The 22,536-nt window shown below is 45.1% G+C and overlaps 2 protein-coding genes across 6 annotated transcripts in view; one reads left to right on the forward strand and one right to left on the reverse strand.

Moving 5' to 3' along the window:
• TMOD1 (tropomodulin 1) overlaps positions 1-1,647 on the forward strand; it is a 29,892-nt gene extending 28,245 nt beyond the window's left edge. For all 3 annotated transcript variants that reach the window (XM_080372991.1, XM_080372993.1, XM_080372992.1), the window contains one exon: positions 619-1,647. In XM_080372991.1, coding sequence (XP_080229117.1) covers positions 619-683 — 65 coding nt within the window. In that variant the 3' untranslated portion in view covers positions 684-1,647. The remainder of the gene's footprint in view (positions 1-618) is intronic.
• TSTD2 (thiosulfate sulfurtransferase like domain containing 2) lies at positions 1,052-22,513 on the reverse strand. Of its 3 annotated transcripts, XR_013925046.1 has the most exons (10): positions 22,282-22,513; positions 21,471-21,820; positions 20,333-20,441; positions 15,536-15,661; positions 10,606-10,711; positions 8,800-8,918; positions 7,995-8,153; positions 6,911-7,049; positions 2,665-5,615; positions 1,052-2,605 (listed from the first exon to the last, which is right to left on the reverse strand). XR_013925046.1 is itself a non-coding variant. In XM_080372987.1 (9 exons), exons 1-9 carry the CDS (start codon positions 22,384-22,386, stop codon positions 5,356-5,358), a joined length of 1,473 nt encoding a protein of 490 aa, XP_080229113.1. In that variant the 5' UTR covers positions 22,387-22,513; the 3' UTR covers positions 1,052-5,355. The 3 variants fall into 3 exon arrangements, 1 of the variants encoding a protein (XP_080229113.1); XM_080372987.1 differs by having other exon boundaries at positions 1,052-5,615; XR_013925047.1 differs by lacking the exon at positions 1,052-2,605 and having other exon boundaries at positions 5,491-5,615; positions 6,100-7,049.
• Positions 22,514-22,536: the final 23 nt, after the last annotated feature.

Consider the following 22,536-nt stretch of genomic DNA (forward strand, 5'->3'; position numbering starts at 1 on the left):
TGCTCTATATGAACCAGCTGTGAAGGCTTTTACATTCATCCTCAAGAGCTAACTTTTGCATCCTCTTTATGCCTTTTTTCTCCTTTTTTCCTCACACACATTTCTTGAAAAGTCGTGACTGTAGCTGTAAATCAATGTTAAGAGTAGATGTGAGACTGCCTTGACCATGTTAACCATGTACAGAGGGCTGAAGGCTAAGGGCAGAGCATAAGAGATGAGACAGTTTTATTTATTTGAAAGGGCAATTGAGAAAAACTAGCAAAGGAAAAGCTGTGGCATTTGTCTCCTGCTGTCTTTACATCAGTCAGCATCAGGTGATTCTTTGGCCAAAGTCCTGATTACAAACTGTGTGAAATAAAATTGACTGTAGAGTAAGGGAGGTAAGGCTGAAAGTAGCTTCTGGCCTTAAAAATTCATCGGGAGAGAAACCTCATCTTACCTTCCTTGATTTTAAACTGTGTAAGGCTGTGCCTGCTGCTTGAAGTAGGAATGCAGAAGCTGATGCTATCCTATTTCTTTCTTTGCACTAAGTAAATTTCTCAGCAACTTTTCACAGCCAAACCTGCCATACACATCTTCCTGTTGCCATGACTGACTCCTCTTCCTCTTCTTTTTCAGTGAGGAAGAGAAGACTTGCAGAGTTGAATGGGCCTATTTTTCCCAAGTGCAGAACTGGAGTGTAGTTCCTGGCTATGGAAGTCTATCCCAGTGACCTGTGCTACACTGTGGAATTCTAAAGGCGATAAGTGCCTTGACAGAGTATTTGTGGTGCCTCGGTTCTGTTTTATGCACTAACGGTTTAAATTAACTAGTGGCTGTAGTTGAAGATATTATCCAGTAGGACTGTTGATGTTTTCTGTAGAGTTGGAAACTATTCAAGCCAGTAACAACCTGCCAATTTGATGCAATCTCAGTTTAGAGTACATCCCAGCGTAAAAGTGACTCTTAACCTGGGACCTAATTTTTCTATAAACTTCCTGCACAGTATTTCATACAGTTAGGATGTGGTATGTATGAGTGAAAGACAAAATTGTTCCACACACATTACAGATGTATTAAAAAAATACTTTATTTTTTTCCCCAAAATTGATCTCAAGTCACTTTAGAGGAGCAGCTAGTTTAACAAACTCTTCTACTACCTGGAAACATGGCTGATTTCAAGAATTGTGAATTACAATTTTTTACCAACATTTGCTGAGTCAATAGTTGGAGATGCATCCCCATGTTTCTTAGAAAAAATTGATCTCCACCTCCTGATTAAATGGAACTTAAGGCCACTGATTATAAAAGTCTCAAAAATTGAACGGTTTAGGATGTGCTAATATCCTTCTATCCTATGCATGTCTGAAGGACACAGTCACCTTTAGAGATATGATGCAAATCCTAACCCCATAGAGATGGCTGAACTGATCAGCAAACTAGAGCCCTCTCTTCTAATCCCCATTCCCTTCCGTTTCTAATGTTAAAAGCACACGTCCAGACACTCACTGGCAACAAGTCAAATTCTCTCTCTTCACTGTTTTATTTAGATGGCTATGTCCATTAATTAAATTTTGTGCTGCTAGGGATTGTTTATTTTACTACCCTCCCTAGTGTCTGCATAAATGCAACAATAAATGTTGTGCGCTAGAAAAGCTGTTAAGTGAACTACCCTTGCATATAGTCTGACAGTTCTTTGTCAGATAGTCTACTACCCATCACCTAGCCTGGGAGGAATTCCCCACAGGCTTGCATAGCTCCCAGACATGCCATGGATGGGACCCAGCACTATCCTATCCAAAACTCCCGCTAATGAACACGGGTGGGATCCTGCTTGGTAGGAAGAGTGTCCTGGCAGAAGCCATATGGAAGCCTTATTCTTGGTCTGATGACGGTATGTCCTAGGTAATGTTCTCACTTGCTAGAAATCTGTCTGTATACATCTCGAGTGAAGTTTTGCAGCCTTTTACACATATTCCAGCAAAAGTCCCACAGATTTCTTCAGAGTTTGTGTGCAAATACCACCCATGATTTAGCTCTGACCAATGAAGCAGCGAACACTATACTTCCAGCAATGTGGGAAACATATTTTTGCTCTTCAAATCTTAATAAATGCACCAGTGGTGGCAAATAAAATGCTTCACTATAGCTTCTTCCCCCAACCCTGCAAGTTCTATATCAGAAAATTAATACAGAAGAAAAATTCTTGAAAACTTATTTTAAAAAAAAGTCAGAAACTAGCAGCTTCTTTCTTCCACATGCACCACAAAGACTTCAAAATGGTCAACTAAATCATCAAACCAGAGACACAGTTTCAGTTGAGCCGTCTACTCAGATTTGCATGGTAGAAGCTCAACTCTTCTGCTGGATTCAGAAGAACATAAATGCAGCTTATCCTGGGAAATCCTAATGGTGCTAAAAAAGCCAGACATAGAAGAAGAGGCAGCTGCAGAGCAGGGAGCACTACCATAGACACTACAACAGAATTGTTTTTCTGAATGAAAAAAAAACAGCCCTTAAAAAAAAAAAAAAAAAAGCCGTAACTTTGTCCTCTGTTTCACTGTAGCAGTATCCAGATTAACCATGCAGCCCAAACGTACCGAACTGGCAGAATCATGCCAGGTTCCTCGGCTGATCCTTACAGAGCTGCTTTGCAGAAAGATGCATGTGAGAGCTGTGCAGCACTGACAGTCTGTGCTGCAAGGCATCAGGCTTTGTAGTGAAAGGCATCAAGCTGTGCAGTGACTGAACTACAAATGGTGGAATTTAGGAGCAAATGGATAGCTGTCCTAGCAGCCCTCCAGGAAAAGGGGAAAAAGCCATCTGCTGACTGCAGCATCTGGCAGTCACAGCCAATCCTGCTTAACTCTCACCTCCCCTGTAGCCAATGTGCCTTCTCTCAGGCATTATCACTGAGGTGCCTGGGTCCCACCACACAGCATTTCATATGGCAAGTCTTTATTTGTATTAATCATCTGACAAAACTAATCCAGAAGCTGGGATACAGAAGCTGCTCATGGGCTAACTTGCAAGAGGGATGCTAAGGATGTCTCTTACCCACTTCTCCCCCTCTCTGCAGCAGAGGGAACCTTACTTTATGGGCCTCCATCTGTGTATCTCCAACCTGTCTCCTCCCTTGCCTTAGTGCAGCAAGGACCAGAAGAGGCCCTGTGGCTCCCCTCTGTCTTTGAGGTAGAATCTCCAGCTGCCAGGAGCTCTTTGGAGAACTGTACCTTGTAGCCAGGTCAACCACGTGGCAGACAGCTAGGCAGGTTTCAGCATTTACCTCTGCAGAATTAAGCACCTTCAACATAACAGGTGAAGTGTATTTGTGCACTACTTTAAAAATTACAATGGAAGCACTGAGAGTTATTTATCATCATAGGAGTTTCAGAAGTTTACACACAAAATATAGTGTAAACTGCACTGGTAAGTGATAAAGAAACAGCCTTCCAAATAGATTACAGTGTTCCAGACCTGCCGATAGTGTTCTTTTTAGCCTAATATATGAAGAAAATAGATTATCATATGCAAGTTGGGGCACTTCCATCAGTGCTCTAGACCAGACCTGCAAATAGAGCTTGCATGTTTTTCCACAAATATTCCAGTCCTCAAAAGCACAGAAGTTAACTGGCCAGCAAAGCTTGAGAGATAAGATACCAGGGTACCACACATAGGTACTGCTTAAGACTTCTGCTGAAGATGTTTACTGATAGGAATTTTCTGATTTTTTTCTCCAGTATGGATTGTTCACATTTCCAACTAAATACCATCCTAGAAAGATTCCCAAAGGACATGTCCCTACCTTTCAAAATTTTGCTTCATGAAGGGAACAGTCATAAAGACAGTTGCCAAACCATTGACTTCTTGGTAGCAGTACTGAGGAAAGACAAAATGCTTGCCATGGCTTTAATGGAACCATTTCCGATATCTTTTAAGTTGCTTGTCAAGCCAACAGTGAGGCCTTGCTGAATTCATAGTGCTGTGCGATAAAGTTACAATCAGTATGAAAGTAACATTGCCCTAACTGTTGTTAAACAACTGCAGAGACCTGAGTAAAATGCCTTCTTGCTTTTAAAAGCAGTTGCCAGTAGAAAACTCCCTAAAAACTGTGATTTTGATTTCCTAATGACTAACTACTATTTAGTACCAAGAATGCCAGTAAGTTTCAAAGACATTTTTCAGTCAAGACATATTTCCTACTATTAATAAAACCTTTCTGTACATTCTACAGCGTCAGGCACACAAAGCAGCAGGCAAAGTATTTTGAGCTCATATGCTGTGGATCCCTTCAAATTCAAAGACAATTTCTCCACTATTAAGAGCTGGAAATTGCACAAACATCTCACAGCTTTTGAAAAACTCAAACCACGTTTACAAAGCACAAAGGCTCCCCAAATCTTAGAATTATTTAACTTGGATAAAGGATCTTGCAATCTTCTTGTAGCTGTTGCTGACATTTATGCACATATGTCAGCATCACTTCCAGTGCCATTAATGCTGGTATTTTGACAGTCTCTGTACTCCCCTCTCTGTATGTCTCAGAATCAAAGAATCATTTAGGTTGGAAAAGACCTTTAAGATCATCAGGTCCAATCAAGCTGTCATTTTTTTCTAGTGCAAGCAGAGCCCTGGATATTTCATGTACTGACAAGTTCAGGGAAACAACTGTTCCTGGGGAGACAGAGCACTGGAATGAGGATTACTTTTGCTGTTCATCCTACAAGTCATGCACAAGTACAGCTAGGCAGATGGTATCTGTGGGCCTTTGTTCCAGTTGCAAGAGGGGTCCTTACACTGCCTTCTACCAGTTTTACACAACAGTCAAGTCAGTGACTTTAGGTAACTACCCCTTGCTTCTCACTGGTATAAAGCAAGAGATGCAGGCAGATGGCATGTATGTGGAAAATACCTTCAGCTCTATTCTGGTCACATACCCACACCCAAGTGATACATCTGCTGTTTTCATACTCTAGCACTAGTTATTGAACCAAATGCATGATCAACAGAGAAGTCAGACCTATCCATCTCGACACAAGAAGAAAAGAATGGAATTATTATGTCCCTCCAGTTTCTTTTGAATTGTGAGCAGCTGTGTCCCACTGCACATATTCTGCTCCAAAATCCCCACGGTAGAGGCCATGCTACAAGACTGTACCCAGGGAGAGGAATCCCGTAGTGCTGGTGATGGGCTGGGCACTCTTGTAATTTACAGTCAAGTAACGAATGATTTTCAGGGCATACTCTAGGCTTAAAGGCAGCATATGAACAATACTTTCAAAATTTCCATGATTTCCAAACCTAACTGAATAACAGATAGGGATCTGGTTATAGAAGCCCTTTGCATTAGCACATCAGATTAGCTAATGAAACAGCTTAATCTTTTCCTATGTCTAGTGTCCTTTTTGAGACACATTCAATAGGTACCCTTGGCCGTCTCTTTGTACATTCACATTCCTCCTTAAGTGTTTGTCCTGAAGCCATTGAAGTCACCTTGAGCTCTTTCTCTTGACAAACAGGACAGCAAGCTGTAAGACCTTTGTTTCGACAACTTGGACATGTCAGGACAAGCTGCCGGCAGTGCGGGCTGGAACAAAGTTTATACTGGTCCCACAGTGTCCCACAGTATCTGCATGCTGAAGGGAGGAGAAAAGAAAAAGTTAAACACCCACACATCTCCATCTGTCCCCCTTGAAGAGGATTCTCTGTGGCACCAGGGGGCTGCCAGCTCTCATTTAAGTGGATATCTATTGTCTTCCAGGTTTTAAATGACCATTTAGCTTGATCTTTTAGAACCTAGTTCATTTCTAAGCTGCTGATCTTGCTGTAAAAACTTAGGACAGCTGTCTCTCAGGAAAAGGAGAAAGTGCTCACTAGTGCTTCCTCTAGTTCTGGTTATTGTTGCTGCCAAACGGTGGTGGTAATTAAGCCAGTACACAGAAACACTGCCTGCTGGGGAACAGGGTGCCACAGGACTTCCTTCCACCTAAAAGCGATGGTTTGTGCAGATGGGATGTCATCTGCAGCCCTGGTGATGTCCTTCTACCACATCAGACAGGTTTTAACCCTTTAGCTGAAAGCTACAGCCCAGTTTAGCTGTACCATCAAGAAGGTGCCTACCCCAGCACTTCCCCTTGAAACTTCTGTAGGGATGGCTGTGATGTATCCAGAGTGTGTTCTGTTTCTACACCACACCAGGCACCTTCAAGATGTATATGGTAACTGCAGAGGAGGAATGGGAGGTTATGCTCAAAATGTTACCCACTCAGAGAAAGAAAAAACAGCATGGCTTCCTAAAAAAGCCTAGAGCCAAATTCCATCTATTTATACCTGGCAACTGAGAAGAAGAAAACATATTTAATTTGTAGCATCTGAAAAGCGAACCCAGCCAGAAGACCAGGCAATGTTCTTAACAACTTCAACTAGAGGTCACTAATTCTGCAGGCTACAGAAACTTTTAAAGCATAAAAATAACAAAGTGCTGTAGAGCCTAGTGCCACCACTCTCCCAGCACCTGGCAGTCTGTGCTGATGTTCCACGAGATTACTGGAGCAGAGAGCAGCCAACAGCAGAAATACTTGTTTAATGCTTCAATCACTTGGCCAGCCACAGTCTGATCTGCAGTGTGGGCAACAAGTGGGTAACAACAGCAGGACTGCTCTACATACATCTCCATAGCTGCAGATGGCTCATAACAGCAGCTGTTCTGCAGGGGCTGCTTTCTTGTGCTGCTCCAGTTTTAGGGAGCTCTGTTGAGTGTGTTAAAGCCACAGGGTTGATAATCATCGTGAAAAGTGCTGGCACTAAAAGATCAAAGTGCGTATGAGGAAGAACTACACAGACCAGTTTTGCTGCCCCTGTCCTGCACATCTCTGTGGAAATGATTGCAATAGCTTCCCAGCCTTCTACACTTAAGATTATCTAATCCTACCTGAGATGATATCTTCATTGGAACAAATGGCGTAACGATCATCAAATACAAACAGCTTCCCTCTGTAGAATCCATCTGGAAACTCTTCCAGGTACTTGTGAATTCCACCTTTTAGCTGGTAAACCTCTCTGCATACTGCCTGTTTAAAGGATATTAGCAGAAACACTGAAGGAGATGGCAGCAGTAGTGGTGTGCCAGAGTTCCCAAAACAAATATAAATGCCAGGTCAATGAAAAGCAGCAGCTTCTCAGTGACCATCAGATGGCACCATCTGCACCCAGAACTCAAGGCAGTGTCACCAGGGATTACGGGGCAGTTCCACAATGCTGGCTCAATGACATGAACCCAAACGTGCATTTAATGTTACAGTCAAAAAAAAGACTGGCAACTTCCTCAGTTGCGGGAGGTATGCTGCATCACAGATCAAACACTTTTGAACATCTGTGAACCACTGCTTACTCTGTTTTTATGTAGTGAGTTATTAACAGGAGCAGAATTTCTCAAGGCTCGCACTGGTGCAGCAGAGAAAACAATCAAGGTTTAAATCTCTGGAGAACATGTATATATGCTGTTCCCTTTCTCCTTGAGGGAAGGATCCAGAAGAGTGGGATGGAAAGCACAATTAGAACAATGCAGTGTGCTGGATTTAATTCCGTAACACCAGGAGAGCCCTGACTGGCTGATTTTCACCACTCTGGGATGCTCAAACTGTGCAGTAATGACCACAGAGCATAACCTAGTCAGAGCTTGTGGAAACACTGCAGAATGCTCTCCTAAACCCTCCTAAAACACTGCTACAATGGGCAGGGCAGTCTTACAAATAACTGTTCTCGGCAAATGGGTTATATAATTATTTTCACAGAGCAGTCACTGCTGTGACACTAGTCCATGCAGATCATCCTGAGCTGCATTAAACTACCCACGTCCTTGACAGCCAGTATAATGCAAGCGTGCGTCAGAGACATTTATCTCACCACCTGCTCATTGAGCAGTTTGTGCTCAGTAAGAATTTACCAGCAAAAGACAGCGGCTCTTAAAGCAGTCTCAACTCTCCAACACTTGTGTCCTCAGAATGACATCTCACCTTGCTCTGTAGGTAAGCAGAACCTCTTTCACAACGAATCCCTCCTGTGCAGTACATCAGGACACGCTTATCTTTAAAAATCTCCAGGTTTTCATCTATGTAGCTGGGAAAATAGCTGAACTTCCTGATATCTGGAGCCAGACAACCTTGGAAATGTCCCTGCAACAACATCAGATGGCTATGCAACTAGTTACAAGCAGTCTTATGTGGTAAGGTATGTGCCTCGAACTAGAGGAAGTAACAAACCTTTGGGCCAAAACACTCAGCTGACTGCAACTGCTTTCAGCAGTTCCTCAGCTGCATTTATGCATCAAAATACCTGTTAAAATCTGTAAGAGGATTCTGGACACAGCACGTCTCCTCATCCAAACATAAAAGAGGGAAATAAGCAGAACAGTCAGAGAGAGGACGAGCACTGCAGGAAGGCTGATGGGTGTGACAGCAGAATGCCTCTATTCTTTTTGACATATGGGACAAGGCAAAAATGCTAAAAAACATCCTTACAAGTTAAGCTACTTCTGCTTCAAGCTGTATGGTATTCACTGCTGATCTTGTATGGACCACTTTGTCTTCTTCCTGCCCCAAGCTGTATATGCACTCAGCCAGGCAGGCTCCATGCTGAGCTGCTAAGCAGGTCCTCTGCTGCTTGTGTCTAATATTCATTACTAAACTGAACTTTGTTCATATTATGGTCAATCTGGAATATGGACTCTCTTCTTCCAGCAAGGTTAGACCCTCACAATGTGAAATGCTTCCCCCCCCAACACCTGTTACACACTGCAAGAACCAGGCAAACAACACTTACTATTTTACTTTCATAGAAATTCCTACAGTCCAGCAAGATGGTATCACTTTGTCCTTGACTGGCCTGAGACAAATACTGTTCTACTTCTCTATGAAATTCCTTAGGGGATAAATGGATTCCTTTAACAACAAAAAAAGAAAAATAAAAGAGAAAGCAGTGAGAAGCAGAACTATAAAACAATGTTACATATGATCTTGCAGATGAAGATTCTCCTCAGATTTCCAAACAAAACTTTTTTGTGATGGTTCACAGACTTTCCATCCCAACTCAACCAGCCAAGTTTATCCACGTTTGGCTTCCTATTGGCATATAAAAGAAAAGACAACACGGTTCCACATGACAGAAGAAGCAGCAGACAGGCGCCTGTCTCTATGATCTTTGTTACATCCCCCTGGCAATTCCTACAGCTGCAAATGAAAGAGTGAAAAAATGCTTCCCTTCCCTTTGCTCATCTGCCATTAAATCTGGAGGCGCAGAAGAGTACAGAAATGCATTTTTTTCAATGAAACTCTTCTTGTTGATAAAAATGGAAAATTTCCATAAGCATGTATTACTTTCAGTACAACTTCAATTTACATAAAGTTTCTCAAGTTTCAGGTTGCTCAGGGCTTAGGACTCCCAACCTACTGAAAAACAAAACAAACCACATCACCAAAATCCCTTACTTTATTAACAAATAACCCCACAAGCAACCTGCCAGAGTAATGGGAACCATCTCCATAAAATGCTGTAAAATAGGAGGAAAAAGGGAAAAAAATGAAAGAAAGATCCAAACACACATCCCACAAACTGCCAAAAAAAAAAGGGGGGAAAAAATAATCCTCTGCCAAAACCACAAAAAGATGCTGTAGAAATTTACCACCCACAGAACTTGGTGGAATAAAAAAGTTCAAAACTGCTCTGTTAATTGCTCTTTGCTGTGCTCCTGCTTACCACCTACGTAAGTGTCCTCATAGCTGATGCATAGCTAGTAACATCTTACCAAGCACAATCCATACTAAGCAGCTACAGAGAGCAGAAAATAAATGCAGCCTGTGTTAGGGGAGTGGCATGAACCTGATGCAGAACTTGGCTCTGCTTTAGTGTGAAAGGCAGGAGCATGGCTGTTAATTTCAACAAAAGCCAAGTCAGCAGTCCCTAACATAGGAACATGTATATAACTGTATGCTTCAGTGGAATTCTAGCACTTTTTCTAAAAAGATAATAATAAAAAAAAGCTCTCAGCATCCACAGCACCAGAATCCACTGGATCCACAAGAAGACTCCATGGAGAGCTCTCCCTATACAGTCTCCCTGTATCAGCTTGATTCTTGCTGCAGGCTAATCACAATGAGAGCGCACTGGAGCTCTTTATAGGATATGATTTCTGAGCAGTCTCAAGCCCCTACAGAATATTTAGAACAAATATGAATATATTCATTGAAATATCCTTCCTAACCATCATGCATTTCACCTTACATCTGGCTTTAGCAGATGTCCAATGACTTACCCCACTGACTCAAGTACAAGCCATGTCCCTACCCCAAAACAAGGTAACTGCTGGATGTCGTTTGAACTACTACTGTTTCCCACAAAACAGAAAGTTAATTCTAAAGCTTTTTGAGGCAGCTCAACACTTAGCAAAACAAAACTTAGGCCAGCAAATTTCCTGCATCAGTAACTTTTGACTACCTGTAAAAAATCAGTTTCCCTATCTATTTCTCCTCTGTCCTGGCCACTGTGCAGAAGGAAACATCCTTCGTTAAGGTACTTTTTTCTTAACTCTCAGTTGAGTGAGAGGCTTTATTATTCATTAAATCAACTTACCAGTTTCTTTATAAGACACTATCTTTGGATCAATGCCCATAGGTACAATTTCTTTGAATACTCCGACGCGAAGGTCTGGGAAACAGTGAGCTCCTCCTGCACTGCTCTAGGAAATTAAACACAAAAACAATCCACCAAAATTTTCCAGGTGTCAAGATAAAAATTATGCACTCACTTTGATTTCTACAGCTCAGTAGAATATGAAAGTGTCTCTGTGGCTGAGGGAAAGAAATGTTTCTCCTGATGAAAACCACACTCTAAATCCTGAGGTTTAGGCAGTGAGCCCCTACTGCAACCTGGCAGACAGGTGTCTTAGGTCTAATGACTACTCTGCAGGTGAGACAGGCACCATTTGGCATGAGGTGCAGAGTTACTGAGGAGTGGGAAGGAGAACAGATCTTAGTTAGAAACTCTGTCACTAGCACCCGTCATGAGAAAGTCAAAGCCTCTGCAGAGCATGCTGACCCTTAGAGGAATATTAAATAACGTCCTCCAGTGATGGATCATATTGACACATCTGGGCCCTGCAGTGCTCTTCAGCCCCTCTGACACAAGCACAGCTAGGCCTCCAGTCATGACATGTACGATAGGAACTGCAGTGGTTCATGGGCATCAAAGAGACATATGGGATGTCAGCCAGGCTCAAGATTTCTTACCAGTGGAGTCTGACACCCCTCTCCCCACCAAACTCAAGCGCAGTATTTCCCCTTTGGAGGTCTCGGCAAACCCTTTTTGGTAGGCACCCCCACTGCAGGTGACAGGGAGGGAGAATTTCTGCAGGGCTGAGCCTCAAACATGGCTTAGGCACCATCAAGCAAATAAACAAAAGTCCAGTGCTGTGCAGCACTGCAGCACTGTCCCAACTATCACAGAAATCAGTCTGCAGGAACTACGGTGGCCACTGGGTATTTTCATAGCCCCAGGCACAATTTTCACTCCTCTATGCCCATGTCTTCATGGCATATGTACTAATGTACTAATGCATGAATGCTGATTCCCAGAGAGATCATGCAGGGTTGGAGGGCTTTGCCAAGGTCAAGATAAAATTCCATCCCTGTTCTGTTTTTGCATCTACACATGACTGTAACTAACAGGTCACTTACTGCTGAAACTCAGCCAAGCATAACAGACAGTTAAAAAAGTAAGACTGAATCAGCACAGCAGCTCTACATAGGATTTTATTTTCGCAAGTTTTGCTAACTCCTTTGATCTAGTTATTTATGGGGAAAAAAACAGTACTACCTGCAAACAGAACTGTGTGGAAAAGAAAAATGCTGTAAAAGCAGCTGCTTTCCTTCCTCGCAGAGAAACCAGTACCTACAGTACTGGAGCAGCAAAAGCCTACCAGAGTGCCATACAGTGCCAGCCACAGCTGCCATCGCCATCTGAAGACAGCAATCAGCACATATGCTCAGGGTCAAGCAGAAGTTAGCACCTCTTCCTCCAGTCTGGCACTAACTGGATTTGGGTGAAACCTCTTGACTCTGCCTGTGTATTTTCTCTGGAAGACATGCCATTCATGGAACTGATAGTGTACCATGTGCACACAGATGCCAAAGCCTGCATGAACCTGCACCTGTAGGCTTCTAGGCAAGGATCTCAAATCAGGGTGAAGAGGAGAGTGCAGGAATGCTTTGCTTGGGTAAGTGTATGTTGTGATGCCTTGGATTCAGTACTCAAATTGGAGTAAATGCTTATTGAAGAACGGTGGGGCTGAAGCACACTCCTTCATTCACCTGTATGGGAGGCTTTCCAGCTGCACCCATAGCTGCCAAAGCTTGTAACAGCTGCTATCACTGCTCACGGTAACTGCTACTGCTGGTGAAAACAGGTAGAGATATCTCAACAAAGTAAGGTTAGGAAGCCATGGCTTAGATCAGTACTGGGAAAGCAGAACTGCTAGAGCAAAAATAATACTATCAGGCCTGCTGGCAACAGATGGGGTTCACCTGTCTCAAAGGCCATAAAGTATCCTAGGCCAGAAGTTAGCAGGGCTCATTGAGAGAGCTTTAAACTGGATTGGAAGGGGGAAGGGAATAAAACCAAGCTCAGCAGAAATGAGCCTGGGGGTGGCATGCCAGGGCTGCAGGAGAGATCGATAGCACAGCTGAAGTCTATCTATGCCAATGCCCAAAGCATGGGCAACAAACAGGAGAGGCTGGAAGCCACTGTGCAGCAGGAAGACTGTGACATTATCGCTGTCACAGAAACACGGTGGGATAACCTGCATGACTGGAGTGCTGCAGTGGGCGGCTGCAAACTCTTCAGAAGGGCCAGGCAAGGGAGGAGAGGTGGTGGGGTAGCTCTGCGTGTCAGGGAAAGTTTCGACTGCCTAGAGCTGAATGATGGTGACAGTAGGGTTGAGTGGTTATGGGTAAGGAGCAGGGGAAGGGCCAACAAGGTGGATACCCTGGTGGGAGTCTGTTATAGACCACCCAACCAGCATGAAGAGGCAGATGAAACATTCTACAAGCAGCTGCGAGAAGTCTCATGACCACTAGCCCTTGTTCTTGTGGGGGACTTCAACCTACCAGGTGTCTGCTAGAAACACAACAGAGCAGAGAGGAAACAGTCTGGGGGGTTCCTGGAGTGTGTGGAAGACAAGTTCCTGGCACAGCTGGGCAGGGAGCCGGGCATCCCTGGACCTGCTGTTTGTGAACAGGGAAGGACTGGTGGGTGATGTGGTGGTCAGAGGACATCTTGGGCATAGCGATCATGAGATGTTGAGAGTTTTCAATTCTCAGAGAAGGAGGGGGGGGTCAGAAGAACCGTTACCTTGGACTTCTGGAGAGCTGACTTCGGCTTGTTTAATAGCCTGTTTGACAGAGTCCCTTCGAAGATAGTTCTGAAGGGCCAAGGGGTCCAGGAAGGCTGGACATTCTTCATGAAGGAAGTCTTAAAAGTGCAGGATCAGGCCGTCCCCATGTGCTGGAAGACAAGCCAACGGAGGAGAAGGCCGACCTGGCTGAACAGAGAGCTTTGGCTGGGATTCGGCAGAGAAAAGGAGAGTTTAGCATCTCTGGAAGAAGGGGCAGGCAACTCTGGAGGACTACAAGAATGTCATGAGGTTATGCACAGAGAAGATTAGAGAGGTGAAAGCCCAGCTAGAGCTCAGGTTGGCCACTGCCATAAAAGATAACAAAAGATGTTTTCACAAATATGTTAGTAACAAAAGGAGGGCCAAGGATGATGATCTTCATCCCTCACTGGATGCAGGGGGGGAACACTGTGACAAAGGGCAAGGTATTGATGCTTTCTTTGCCTTAGTCTTTAATAGCAAGACCAGCTTCCCTCTGGGAACTCAGCCCCTTGAGCTGGAAGACAGGAATGAGGAGGAGCAGAATGAAGTCCCCACAGCCCAGGAGAAAACAGCCAGTGACCTGCTGCTCCACTTAGATGCGCACAAATCTACGGGGCTGGGCAGGATCCACACAAAGGTACTGAGGGACTGGTGGAGGAGCTGGCCAAGCCACTCTCCATCACTTATCAGCAGCCCTGGCTAACCGGGGAGGTCCCAGCAGGCTGGAGGTTAGCCAGTGTGACACCCATCTACAAGAAGGGCAGGAAGGAGGATCCAGGAAACTACAGGCCTGTCAGCCTGACCTTGGTGCCAGGGAAGGTTATGGAGCAGATCATCCTGAGTGCCATCATGCAGCATGTGCAGGACAACCGGGGGATCAGGCCCAGCCAACATGGGGTTATGGAAGGCAGGTCCTGCTTCATGAACCTGATCTCCTTCTATGACAATATGACCCACCTAGTGAATGATGGAAAGGCTGTGTATGTTGTCTACCTGGACCTTAGTAAAGCCTTTGACACCACCTCCCACAGCATTCTCGTGGAAAAACTGACTGTTCAGGACTTGGATGGGTGTACTCTTCGCTGGGTAAAAACTGGCTGAATGGCCAAGCCCAACAAGTGATGGTGAGTGGAGCTGCACCCAGCTGGCAGCTGGTCACAAGTGGTGTTCCCCAGGGCTCAGTGCTGGGGCCAGTCCTCTTATTGACAACCTGGATGAGGGGACCAAATGCACCCTCAGTCAGTTTGCAGATGACACCAAGTTGGACAGGGGTGTTGACCCGCCTGAGGGCAGGAGGCTCTGCAGAGGGACCTGGGCAGGCTGGAGCGATGGGCCCAGGCCAGTGGTGTGAGGGTCAGCAGGGCTCAGTGCTGGGTCCTGCCCTTGGGTCACACCAGCCCCATGCAGCGCTACAGGCTGGGGCAGAGCGGCTGGAAAGGGCCTGGTGGGAAAGGGCCTGGGGGTGCTGGGTGACGGCCGGCTGGGCAGGAGCCAGCAGTGTGCCCAGGGGGCCCAGGTGGCCAGCAGCACCCTGGCTGGTGTCCCCAGCAGTGTGGCCAGCAGGACCAGGGCAGTGACCACCCAGAGACGGGCAGCGGGGCTGGGGAAGGGGCTGGGGCACAGGTCTTGTGGGGAGCCGCTGAGGGAACTAGGGGTGTTTAGTCTGGAAAGGAGGGGGCTCAGGGGGGACCTTGCTGCTCTCTACAGCTGCCTGACAGGAGGCTGTGGGCGGGTGGGGGTTGGTCTCTTCTCCCAAGTAAGAATCGATAGGAAATTGCAGAGGAATTGGCTTTGGATCGAAAGGATTGCAGAGGAAACGGCTGCAAGTTGCACCAGGAGAGGTTTAGATTGGAGGTTAGGAAAACTTTCTTCACTGAAAGTGTGGTGAAGCATTGGAACAGGCTGCCCAGGGAGGTGGTGGAATCACCATCCCTGGGGGTATTTAAAAAACATGTAGAAGCAGTGCTTAGGGATGTGGTTTGGCAGTGCTGAGTTAACAGCTGGACTCAATGATCTTGAAGGTCTTTTCCAACCTAAATGGTTCTATGATTCTAAGAAGCAATGTGCTTATTTCTCAAAAACTACATGTCCTGCATTAGCAATGTCTATGTGGAAACTATTTTTTCATACCTTGAAATCCTCTTGACACAAAATGTCTTTGAACAGAGGCTGGGAAAGCATAACTTCAATGTAGAGATTGGTAGCTACTTTGCTTCCACCAACTGTCCCATTAATTCCTTCTGAAGCAACTCGTACCTAGAAGGCAAGAGGAGAAGCTGAGGCTAAGGCTCAATAACAGCAAAAACAGATCACAGTGAAATTAGCAAAATATCACTGGGTAACAAAAAGCAGACACATATGTTCAGAAAAGAAACCAGTGAGAAAGAAAGGAAAAGATGTTTATACTAAAGTTTAACATAAAGAAGACAGCAAAGAAAATAGAAACAAAACCAGAGTAATTATTTTTGAGCCATTTCAAAAGAATGACATCAAGACAGTCAGAAAAGTTTGTGCAATAAACAGAGAAAAGCTAACGGGTTAACAGACAAACCCTGCAGTCAACATTAAAATTCCCATTGGAAGTCTGCCTCCAGAAAAACAATGGGATTGCGCTCAATGACTCACATAGCTAAAAGGAAAATGTGAATATGCATATTATTGCAAGTAATATTAAATTTCATTGAGTCATTTTATCTCCAGCACTGACAAATGAACAAAACCTCTGAATTAGATGAAAAAAACCCCCAGACTGAATGTTAGAGGCAAGGAAAAAAATCAGCTGGTTGAGAAGGCAAATGCTGTACCTGTCTTGGAGATGAAAAACAAACAAAACAAAAAAATTGAGAATACCAACCACCAGACAAGATAGCTGAGCAAAAGAACAAGTGAATGCATCAGGACATTTCAACCCCAGACCTGTGCTGATACAGAACAGTAAAGGTGCCTACCACTAGCAGAAGCAAAGAAAAGAAGCTACTTAGGAAGACAAGCCAAAGATAAAAGTCTCCTGCTCTGAGTTGCCCTCTTGAAAAATATTTCTCCACACAGACAGCCTAGGAACACCAGCTCCGTGAGGCTAACATTCACCTTTGCCCATAGCCTCAAGAGGCCTGCTAGATAATCCAGCTTGCCTCCTTGTCTGATCTGCCAGGAATGAAAAGAATAAAGACTCTGTGCAGAAATGAGCACTGCTATTCTGTGGTGTGGTCTAAGGTGTCAGTTGCTTTCATCTCATTCCTGACAGTATGGATTACGGCTTGGTGTAGTGATTCTGACTGGAAGACCATCGCACATTGAGGAGCCAGTAATACACTTTAACAGTTGAACGGAGCAAGCCCAGATCCATGCTGCATAGCACTGCACCTCCAGCTTGACCTTCAGGCTGTGTTGTGCTGTGCATGCATCCTTCAACCACAGGATAAACCCAGCCTGATAATTCCAGCAGAGATGCTTGCACACAGCTCCCTCTTGGTACCAGTGATTATGTGTGGATAACTGGCTAGCTGAAAAGGGTCACATAGACATAGTCCAGCTGGCTGGACAAAAATGCACATCGCTCTCAGCTTATCTGAAGTAAAGCAAAATACACTATCCTTGGCTGTTCTTGTTACACAAGAACAGGAAGATTTTGGTGGGAAAAGAATGTTGCAGGTGGGAACAGGTAACTACAGAAGAGAAACTAGGGGCGGGCTTGGTATTTAGGCAACTAACCAATAATGAACTTAACTTTTGTAATATGTATGAGGTAATTATAAGAAGGCATAAAAGGTGACTGTAAGAGACAATAAACGAAGTCTGCTGATCACTCATATTGAGTGACTGTGTCTTCCCTCCATCGCGACAAATGGCGCCCGAACAGGGACCCTAGAGAGGGCTGAACCTGCGAGCCACGGTTCGACGGAGATTCGGGTACCGGTCCTGAAAGCAGCGCAGGAGGTGGAAGGGCACAGTCCCCGCGCCCGGGAGCACCTACAGAGGGTCCCGCCGGCCACGCGTCGCCGAAGTCTCGCAAAGGCTGCAACAGCGCTGACGAAGGTATGGAGAGACAAGCGACGTATGATTCGCTCATATGCTTTTTAGAAAAGCGGAGCGTTCAGGACATAGATTGTAACAAGGAATTACTCGGGTTATTAGCGTATGGGATAGCATCTGGGTCCCCCGCGGCAGCGGCGCGCGGCCCGGCAGGCCCCTTCCCGGCCGCGGTTTCTCTCCAAGGCGGCACCCCACACCCCCCCTCCGATCGGCGCCACGGCGATGCAAGCAGCCAAGCGAGCTAACATCTGGCTGCCCCCAGAGGTCAATCGGATCCTTTATATTCAGAACCTGCTGTATAAAGTCACAGCGGAGGAAATGTATGATATTTTTGGGAAATACGGACCTATTCGACAAATCAGAGTTGGAAACACTCCTGAAACAAGTGGAACAGCTTAAGCTTCTCAAGGAAAAATACAGAATTGATTACAAACCCACCAAAAAAAAGTGCTTCAGATGTCCCCTACAAGAAATGGGTTTCTGCCTTGAACTAGCAAACATCTCTGTGCTTAAAGAGAAGCCTTTTTGCCTTGATGGAGATAATTTATTCTGTATTCTGTATTTATGCTGTATTCTGAATGTGGAAATTGGTTGGGACTAGGAGGCTGGCTTAAAGGCATTTTGCAAACGGGATTATTATTTTTGATCATTATTGTAATAATAGTTTTTTGATCAAAACCAGTCAAAATTATTTGTAAGCATTAGGCCTATCTGAAGAGAATGCCTTTATTTGAATCAGCAGTTAAGGTGTAGTTTACTCTGATGCTGTGGTTTTATCTGCTCCTGGTGAATTTTTGAAGTGATGAAATCAGAGATACAAGGTATACTAAGAGTTATGAGGTAATAAGGTAATAATCTAAGTAAGGGTGCTGTCTTTTATATCTACAAGTGCAATATGCTTTTATGTGGCAGAGAGAAACTTTAACAATAATGTTGCTTGAGCGAGATGTGCATGTGACAACTTGGGAAAAGGGATATCACAACTGGAGTGCAACAGTGTTTCTACGTCTGGCAGAGTGAAATCTTTCAAGACCTGAGTTTAGACAGTCTAAAATAAATTGTTAGTATTCAGAAAACCCATCTTAAGCCTCTTTTGCTTGCATAGTGTTATGGAAGTCAACTGCTATTGTAGAGAATTAATGATTTTTTAATACATATTAACAAATACTACTATTTTAACTTGAGGCAGTTGAGTGAGAAATACTCACGTGTAGCATTTGAGGGAATGTCAGCATAAATCGCACTTACAGTAAGACTGCATTTTTAATTACTGTACTCGTTAAGATTCAATGATGCCATAAGGCTAAGGCCTTTTATCACAGATTGGTTCTGAACTAAAAGGTGTGTGCACACGTAGATATGCACATTTGTGTTATTTTCCTTAATTGGCTACAAAATAATATAATTAGGTTGGGGACTAGATCTTGGGAACTTGTCTATTATACTTCTGTTTGTTAAGGAACGTGCATAACATACAGCACCCATGTAGGCTTGGCTTGTGGCATAGTTGTCAAATTTAGCATAGACATTCAGACAGATAAGCAATGTACTCTTCTTGTGTGTATCACCTACAAGCCATTATGGCTTAGTGTGTAAATCTGTATGTAACTATTGAAAAATCCACTTATGAATGTATATAGCTTAGAACTAATTTCCCCCCTTTGTTAATTCTTTGATATCAATGAGGTATTCTTCAGAAAATGTATGGACTGGTTGGTTGCATAAGGGCAGCTGTTATTTGGACAGAAAATTATTAATGATCAGGGATTTTCCACTAAAATATTTGCAAATATTCCTAGTCAAACATCAGTTTGGTTTCTTTTTGGGTTTTGAGCTTGCATTAGTCCATGTTCAGAACTTTAAAATTACCTTTGAATTTTTTAAACTTTTTTTATCATTGGAACAGAAAGAGCATCTAAATTAAAGCTTCAAGCTAACTTTATTTTTCAAGTATTTCTGGAATTATACTTCTGAACTGAAATTTTATAAGTTGGCTGTGTATTTTCCTGTGTTAAAACGCTGTTATTGAAAATGGTCAACCAAGCCTATGTCGCCCAAAATAAAAACGGGGGAATTGTGGATAACTGGCTAGCTGAAAAGGGTCACATAGACATAGTCCAGCTGGCTGGACAAAAATGCACATCGCTCTCAGCTTATCTGAAGTAAAGCAAAAATACGCTGTCTTTGGCTGTTCTTGTTACACAAGAACAGGAAGATTTTGGTGGGGAAAGAATGTTGCAAGTGGGAACAGGTAACTACAGAAGAGAAACTAGGGGTGGGCTTGGTATTTAGGCAACTAACCAATAATGAACTTAACTTTTGTAATATGTATGAGGTAATTATAAGAAGGCATAAAAGGTGACTGTAAGAGACAATAAACGAAGTCTGCTGATCACTCATATTGAGTGACTGTGTCTTCCCTCCGTCGCGACAATTATGCCACCTGCATGTTCTTGCCTTTATCTAGAAGTGAATCAAGAAGTTCTAATGTGAAAATCTTTTCTGTTTGACAGTAAGAGTGTGAAAAGACTTGTCTTCCTGTAAAAAAACCACACATTTGTAACAGTTTGAATGATGGAAATGGGGTAACTCCTGCAAGGACAGGGTTTGCACATTGTGCTGAGTGTGGATCAGAGGCTCGCTCAATGCTGCACAAGTCAGGGTTCCTAGCATTGAAAGGCATATAAGATGAGCTGTACTATTTTCTTTTCTTGGAGCCTTAGCTCTTAATTAGCATTTTAAACGATACTTTACAGACTCCAAGTGCCTTTCTTAATGGGATCATAACAGACTAGCACATTCTGATGCAAAACGCTTGGTTCTCCACATGCTCCACCATCCTGACCTAAGCAAAAATTTTTTGGTTAAGAATACAACTATTGCTTAAAACCTTACCTTGCCAGTGAGATGCAGATGCTGGCACAAAGCCTTTTGCCAAGCACAGAGCTTCTCTGGATCCTTCACCTCACAGTAACAGTAATACAGAAGTACTTCTCCTACCTTGCTGTCCATAGCATGGCAAAGATGAACAAATAGGAAAAGGATGTTAGGGTTGAAAGCCAAAAAATATACTATTAACAGTAACCATTCAAATGTGGACAATTTTCTTCTGGCAGATGTGAGGAGGAAAACAAAACTAAACAACAAACAGACTTTGGAGGGATTAGCACTGCCAAGTTTGATTTATTTCAAAAAGAAAAAATATGAACTCAAAAGCTCCTGCATTCCTAGTTCTTGGGATTGGTTACAAAATGAACTCATCTGTGCTACACGGGACATCTCTGTCAGCAGCCTACTGTGTGCTCTACTCAAGTTTCTCTCAACACACAGGACAGAAGAACTGCTGTTTTCTGTGCACATAAGCGTCCTATTAAATGCTTAATCTGACAAACATGCACTTGAAAACTCAAGTGCTTCAGCTATTAAACTTAAAAAGCCAAATTTTTCAGGGAGATTGTATGTGCCAGCGCTCTGAGCAGCACAAGCCAAACCCTCAGTTAGAAACATTTTTGTAAACCTATTTATTCAGAACTAACAAGGCCCTAAGGTACTTGAACAAGCAAAGAGACCTGCGCAGAGCATACACTGCTGTTCTGCTCTTTTCTGTTACTGTCCTTCCTTCCTTACGGTTCTAAGCCGTCGAGTAATGCCTGTACTGGTCTGCTCTAACAATGTGCGATGATATAGCTCTGATTGTTTCATCCTCCAAAGTTCCCACGTTTACTGTCACAAAAATGCAGTGTGTCTACTTCTTTAACAAGCACTGCAGTAACTTCCATGTTTTGTATAGGTGTGAGCAGTTGTTAAAGGAATTCAAACAAACCAAGTGACTCCTGGAGTATCTCAGAAAGGTATTCAAAGCATCTGAAGACCTAATGGAATATGAGGGAAGAGTCCTTCTATATATTTAAAGTATCACTTGACTGAGCTTCACAAAAAGCAGTAGTGGTAGAAGCTCATGCAAAGTGTAAGCAGCCCAACACCCCACTCCTGGCCTGTACTGAATTTCCATACTGCCAAAGGACATTCTTACCTTGTCAGATCATCATAGCTAACGTGGCTTGTGTCTGGGAGTGTACAGGAGATCTCGGGACTGCTATGAGAGTGCCCATTTAGCCTGTCTGCGTTGCCTGCAGCAGCTGGGTTGCTCGAGGGGCTCAATTCAGCAGCTGCCTGCTTTGCAGTCAGCCCTGCCTGCTGTCCGGCATCAGCCAGCCCTGCCTGCTGCCCGATGTCTCCAGCGTGTTGCAGAGCCACATGCCTGTGAATGCCGGAGAGCTCTTCAAATGCCTGCCGGCAGCACCGCCACCGCACACCCTCTCCGCCGGCGGGACACGGGGTTGGGGCCGGCACTTCCTTTGCTTTGACGAAGAGGGAGAAGGCCTGTAACGCACCGCAACCGCCACCCGTTACCAGCGCTCCTGCCCGGGACACCACCCCCCCAACCCACATACCGGGCCCGGAGACCGACCCCGAGGTCCACCCGGCAACGCCGGCCGCCTCCCCTCGATCCGAGGGTAGCTGATGCCGACGGCAGCGTCAGCAGTGGGCCTCAGGCCGGGGCCCGCAGAGCCGGGCGGGCCGCAGAGCCGGGCTCCTCAGGCCGGGGGGCCGCAGAGCCGGGGAGCCGCAGAGCCGGGCGGGCCGCAGAGCCGGGCTCCTCAGGCCGGGGGGCCGCAGAGCCGGGGAGCCGCAGAGCCGGGCGGGCCGCAGAGCCGGGCTCCTCAGGCCGGGGAGCCGCAGAGCCGGGCTCCTCGGGCCGGGGGGCCGCAGAGCCGGCGAGCCGCAGAGCCGGGCTCCTCAGGCCGGGGAGCCACAGAGCCGGGCGCCCGGCGCTGACCCACCTTCCTCCGGGCGAAGGCGCGCTGCTTCCTGGCGGCGATCGCCTCGACTGCGGCGCGGCCCCGCGGCGATCCCGGGCCGGGCGGCGATGCCTCACCCGGCACCATCTCCTCAGGCGGCTGGGCAGGGAGAGGGGCCCCGTCGCCCGCGAGACGCCCGGTTTCCCTCCGCGCCGGTCCCTCGCCACCCCCACCAGCACAACGCCCCGGAAGTCCTCCAGGCCGGCGCGCTCACCACGAGCGGCGAGCGGAGAGGCG

The sequence above is a fragment of the Falco punctatus genome, assembly GCF_963210335.1.
Source record: "Falco punctatus genome assembly, chromosome: Z".
NCBI lineage: Eukaryota > Metazoa > Chordata > Aves > Falconiformes > Falconidae > Falco > Falco punctatus.